This window comes from Emydura macquarii, unplaced genomic scaffold (assembly GCF_026122565.2).
Source record: "Emydura macquarii macquarii isolate MOO-44397 ecotype Brisbane River unplaced genomic scaffold, CSIRO-AGI_Emac_v2 contig_2287, whole genome shotgun sequence".
In the NCBI taxonomy this organism is placed as follows: Eukaryota; Metazoa; Chordata; order Testudines; family Chelidae; genus Emydura; species Emydura macquarii.
Window position 1 is genome coordinate 201621 of NW_027132424.1, and position 5630 is coordinate 207250.

Below are 5630 nucleotides of genomic sequence, written 5' to 3' on the forward strand. Positions count from 1 at the left end.
GTTGTTTCCCAAAGAATGATGTGGGATAATGAGGCTGAATCTGTATCCCTTTGAAGTCACTGGGGTTTATCCATTCACTTCAAATAGACCAGGATTTGAACAATGGCTAATACACAAAAAGACCCCGATTTGGCTTACGACAGCCTTGGAGAAAGTCAGTGTGACAGAGATGTAAGGGTAAGATTTCCCATGTCAGCTAGACCAGTGCCAAAGCAGAGATGTTCCATTGACATCACCAGTTTAATACCACTGAGGTTTTGGTCAAAGATTCTGAGGTAAACAAAGTAGTGACATAAACATCAGTGTATGTTACTTGTCTGGTGTCATTTTGTTATCGCTAGGCTTGGAAGGGTTAGATTTTTATTGAAAAATGTTGAAAAAGGTCGATTTCACCACATAGGCACCAACCATTGATAATAATCAAAATGTGCAGATAGGGAAAGTAATAAAAATACTGCTTAAGAACTTGTTAGAGTTTGATTTCAGGCTACTAAGTTTGTAAATTCTGACATGGGATGTTGACAATTTCTTTTTTAATGGTTATAAAGGCGTAACTTTTAAATCTCAGCTTCTACTCTCATTCAGTAATTATTTTCTGAAGCCTCCATTGCCTGACCCCCACCCCCAATAACCTCCCACACTTATGAAAATGGAAATCAATAAAAATAATCTTGGTGTAAGTGGGCAAATACCATAAAATGTGCTGATCTGGCATTCCATACAAAACCCAGTGTAAATCTAGTTACATCCAAGCCGAGAAAAGCTTGGCCCCATTCCTATTTCAACACACACCAGCTGAGAAAGAAGCCCTATTGACTACAGAGGATCTATGTTGTAGTAGAAAGTAAAAGCCTGAGGCCTAGCATATCAGGCCAGATATGAGGCCTGAGGCGTAGCATAACAGACCAGGTATGAGGCCTAGTATAACAGGCCAGATATGAGGCCTGAGGCCTAGCAAACAGGTCAGGTATGAGGCTTGAGGCCTAGCATAACAGGCTAGGTATGAGGCCTAACAGGCCAGTATAACAGGCCAGGTATGAGGCCTAGCCACAAAAGGCCAGGTATGAGGCCTGAGGCCTAGCATAACAGGCCCAATATGAGGCCTAAGGCCTAGTATAACAGGCTAGATATGAAGCCTGAGCTAAAGTAATGGTCAAAGTCTGTTATAAAGCAAAGTTAGCAGAAGTCAGGCTGTGAAAGGTGGCAGGCTCACAGTAAGTGGCAAGGACAGAGCTGGTGTAACAAACACACATCCCAAAGAAATGTTAGGCACAAGCACATTCCAGAAAGGTACCAGGAGATCCTAATACCCCGGAGATAACGAGGGCTCACTGACCTCTCCAAATGACACCACAATGGATAGAAATGTCTTGTTAATATGATGAATAGAAATGTTTTGACCGAACCACCTGGTACAAGGTAATGGATGGTATCTTACCACATCAAAGGGTGGTACCGTGCCACATCAGGGGGTGGCAACTACACACATCAGAGGGGCAATACACAACTTGTTTGCCTCAATGTATAAAAGAGGGTCTCAGAGGAAGCATCGTGGTCTGGCCGAGGGGGAAATGGAAAGTCCCACCATTTATTGAGCTGGTCCATTATAACAAGCATACATGTGTTAGTGATCCTGTAGAGTCTACAGGATACTAGGACCTTGCTTGCCCACAATAAACCTGGCCAGGTGCCTTCATTGCTGAAAGGATCTGTGGTCTTATTGAATAATTCGATTGTGGAATGGTGTCTCGGTTGCCTGCACAGAGCTGGGACAGCATATACAGTGGAAGAACACACACACAGCCAACAACTGACAACAGGGGATGCTCTGCTGTAAAGCGACTAACACCAGTTGAATTAGGTTGACCAGATAGCAAGTGTGAAAAATCGGGCCGGGGTTGGGGGAGTGATAGATGCCTACTTAAGAAAAAGCCCCAAATATCGGGCCTGTTCCTATAAAATCGGGACATCTGCTCACCCTAAGTTGAATTGTGTTTGTATTCACCATATACTGCAAAAAATATCATTTCTTCTTAATGATTTGATAGATAGATAGATAGATAGATAGATAGAAATCAGAAGAATCAGTTTCCAGAAATACTAAAACAAAAATAATAGTTCATCCAAAATCAGTGACATTTTATTTCAATAGAAACATATTTTGTGTCTTTAAATTTACTGAATAAGTTTGAATATAAGGAGCAGATTCTGTTGCCAGTTACACTGATATAAATAAATAATAAATCAATTTAAGTCAGAAGTGCTATACTACAGCTGCACTGATTTTACTAAGAAAAAAATCTTTCCCTAAACAGATGGCATTATACGTATTTAATTACATCCTTACAATAAGGTAAGTCCCATAACATATAGGCCCAATACATTATTTATGATCCATTAATTTAGAAATCCAGCTAACATATATTTTTCATGTGAGAATAGTTAATGCCAAAAAAAATTGATTAGGGTGACTTCCTTCACATACACATACACACACACACACACACACACACTGATCGTATATCCTCTCTCAGCCCATTCAACTGCCATTTCTGAGGAGGTAGAGACCCTACTCTAGCCTGTCTAGGTTCTGTGATTGTTAGACAGCCGGCATCTCATAGTTAGTTGCACAAAATATTCACAATGACACCACTAAAATTATCTGCATGGTTTGGTGAATTATTGCTTCATAATTGCTCGAGCTGTCATCTCATCTACCTGCTAAAAACAAAGACGTCTTTGGAGGTTATCAATTCTTCTCACTCCAAATTTCCCCTTTGAGGTTAGAAATTCCCACCACTGTTAATTCAGTTGAAGGAATAGAGAAATGATTAGATTTTGGTTAATTTCACCCACCCATCAGCCAAAATGCCAAGGGAAATTCCTCTGCCTCACATGAAGGATAAATAATGGATTAGAAGAGACGCAGGCTCTTTGGTACTTCCTACAAGGCAATAGGTATGAAGCAGGACCTCAGAACCAAGGCTGTCTGCTGGGAGAATGGAAGCAAGTGAAGAAAACTTTGACTGAAGGCAGAGAGTGCAACAAGTATCCTGGTTTCCAAAACTTTGACTGAAGAGGAGTCACATCAGAGATACAAGAACATCCAGATCAGCCGTAGAGATAAAGCAGCCTTTCCTCACTCTTCATATTTGAAATCAGATGGGGAAATACAAAGATAAACTTTCATAGACTCCTAATTTCCAAGTCTAGAAGGGACCACTGTGATCATCTGACCTTCTGTAGAAACACAGACCATAGAAGTTCTGCAAAAGAATTCCTGTTTGAACTAGAGCAGAACTTTTAGAAAAACATCCAACTGGGATGGAAAATTGCCAGCGATGGAGAATACACAGCAAACCTTGGTAAGTACTTCAAGGGGTTAATTACCCTCACAGTTAAAATATATGCCTTATTTCCGTTCTGAATTTATGTAGCCTCAACCACCAACCATTGGATTGTGTGTACCTGCTAGACTGAAGAGCCAAATATTTGTGCCCCAAGTAGGTACGTAGGGCCATATTTGTAAAGGTTTTGTTCTGAGTGGTTTTCAGAAGAACCTAGGGGATCAAAAATTCATTAAAATTAATGGGAATTAGGCACTTAAGTGCCTTTGAAAATCCCATTATGCATCCAAATGCCATTTGACAATCTGGCCCACCTGTAGGCCCTGATCCACAAAGGGACACAGGCATCACCATTACAACACTTAACATTTAGGTGCCTTGAAAATCAAGGAATTCACAATCCCTGGGGTAGATGATATGGCTTTGTCTACACTGTATGGGAAACCTATCCAAAGAGGGATAATTTCATCTCAAAAGGTAGTATATAAGAGCAGATCAAGATATGTTCTAAAAGTTCATAGCAACAGTCAGGTCTCTAGCTAGAGAAGTACCGGTCTGACTTCTTTTTGTATGAATCAGGGCACCAGAATATTTAAAAAACTACTCCAAATTGAGGCAATTCATTTCTATTGCCTGGTCTCTTGATTACACTTTTGCAAAGGTAAACTGCAAGGGCAGCGAAGTTTTGAACATTTATGGAATGATATACAAGGCCACCCATTGAAATAAAACCTGATCTTCAAATTCCATTCTGATTTGTTCTGTGACTCTTAGATGCAATCCACGGCAAACACCGAATGGGGAAACCAAACGTCCATCACAGAATTCATCCTCCTGGGATTTGGGAATCATCCTGAACTGCAGATCGTTCTCCTTCTGCTGTTTCTAGTGATCTACATTGTGACCATGGCCGGGAACATCCTCATTGTTGCTCTAGTTGTGGCTCATCAGCACCTTCACACGCCCATGTACTTCTTCCTGGGGAACCTGTCCTGCTTGGAGACCTGCTACACCTCCACCATCCTGCCCCGGATGCTGGCCAGTCTCCTGACTGGGGACAGAACCATTTCTGTTACTGGTTGCTTTGTACAATTATATTTCTTTGGTTCTCTAGTAGACACAGAATGTTACCTCCTAGCTGCGATGTCTTATGATCGGTATTTAGCAATATGTAAACCACTGCATTATTCAAGCCACATGAATAACAGATTCTGCCTGCAACTGGCAGTTGGGTCTTGGACAAGTGCATTTTTGGCTGTTACCATTGTAATATTTTTAATGTCACAATTAATCTTCTGTGGCCCTAATGAGGTGGACCATTTCTTTTGCGATCTCGCCCCAGTGATAAAGCTGTCCTGCAGTGACACCAATAACATGGAACTTGTGACTTTTTGGGGCTCCGTCTTATTCACCTTACCTCCTTTTCTGTTGACCATGACATCTTACGTTTATATCATAATTGCCATTCTGAGAATCCCATCTACTGATGGAAAGCAAAAGGCCTTTTCCACCTGCTCCTCTCACCTTATTGTGGTTACAATTTTCTATGGGACCCTGATCATTGTCTATCTGTTACCAAAAACCGAGGTGCTACAAGAGCTGAACAAAACATTCTCCCTTTGCTACACGGTCCTAACTCCCCTGATCAATCCCCTCATCTACAGCCTGAGAAACAAGGAAGTCAAGGTGGCCTTGAGAAAAGCGGTCAGGAAGTGTGCGGCTTTCGTGAATTAAGGCACTGGAGGCTGGAGGTGAAATGAAATGGAGAGCATGTGATCCCAGCCCATCAGTCAGAGGAGCAGAATCTGGATGGTCTGTTTGTCAGAGATGTGCATTGTAACTTGCTCAAAGTGGGTGACAGGTGATGAGGGTGTCACTTGACTGGTTATCTAAGCTTGTGCATAGAAATCAGAGTTGGATGGAAGGAAAATGGCACCTACTGGGTTACTTGAAGCGACACATGTGCTTAGATGTTTCCATAATTGCTGAGAAGGTCACCAAAGGTGAGATCCACCTAGGGACTTAGGCCCCTAAGCCCCAGATTTAGGCACTGCTATGATCCACAACCTCCCCCCCACACACACACACACACTCAGGTGCTGCTTCACCCTAAGCTCACTAGACATCTAATTGTTTGCTGTAAGTTCCCTAAGGACCTAACTTTCTGGCTATGGACAAACACATTGCTATGGCAGTCAGGGGAAGGGGAATTGAAGCAGAGTCTCCTACACCTTGGGTGAGTTCCTTGACTGTGGGGGCTACAAATGATAAAGGAGAGCTTCT

General features: G+C 42.0%; 1 protein-coding gene across 1 annotated transcript; it reads left to right on the forward strand.

Moving 5' to 3' along the window:
* Positions 1–4121: 4121 nt before the first annotated feature.
* Positions 4122–5081, forward strand: LOC137161223 (olfactory receptor 10A7-like). Its single transcript, XM_067560329.1, has one exon. The coding sequence runs from the start codon at positions 4122–4124 to the stop codon at positions 5079–5081; it is 960 nt and encodes a 319-aa protein (XP_067416430.1).
* Positions 5082–5630: the final 549 nt, after the last annotated feature.

What these genes read in the sequence shown, in the direction of transcription:
- LOC137161223 (XM_067560329.1), top strand. Translation starts at nt 4,122, where the DNA reads ATGCAATCCACGGCAAACACCGAATGGGGAAACCAAACGTCCATCACA.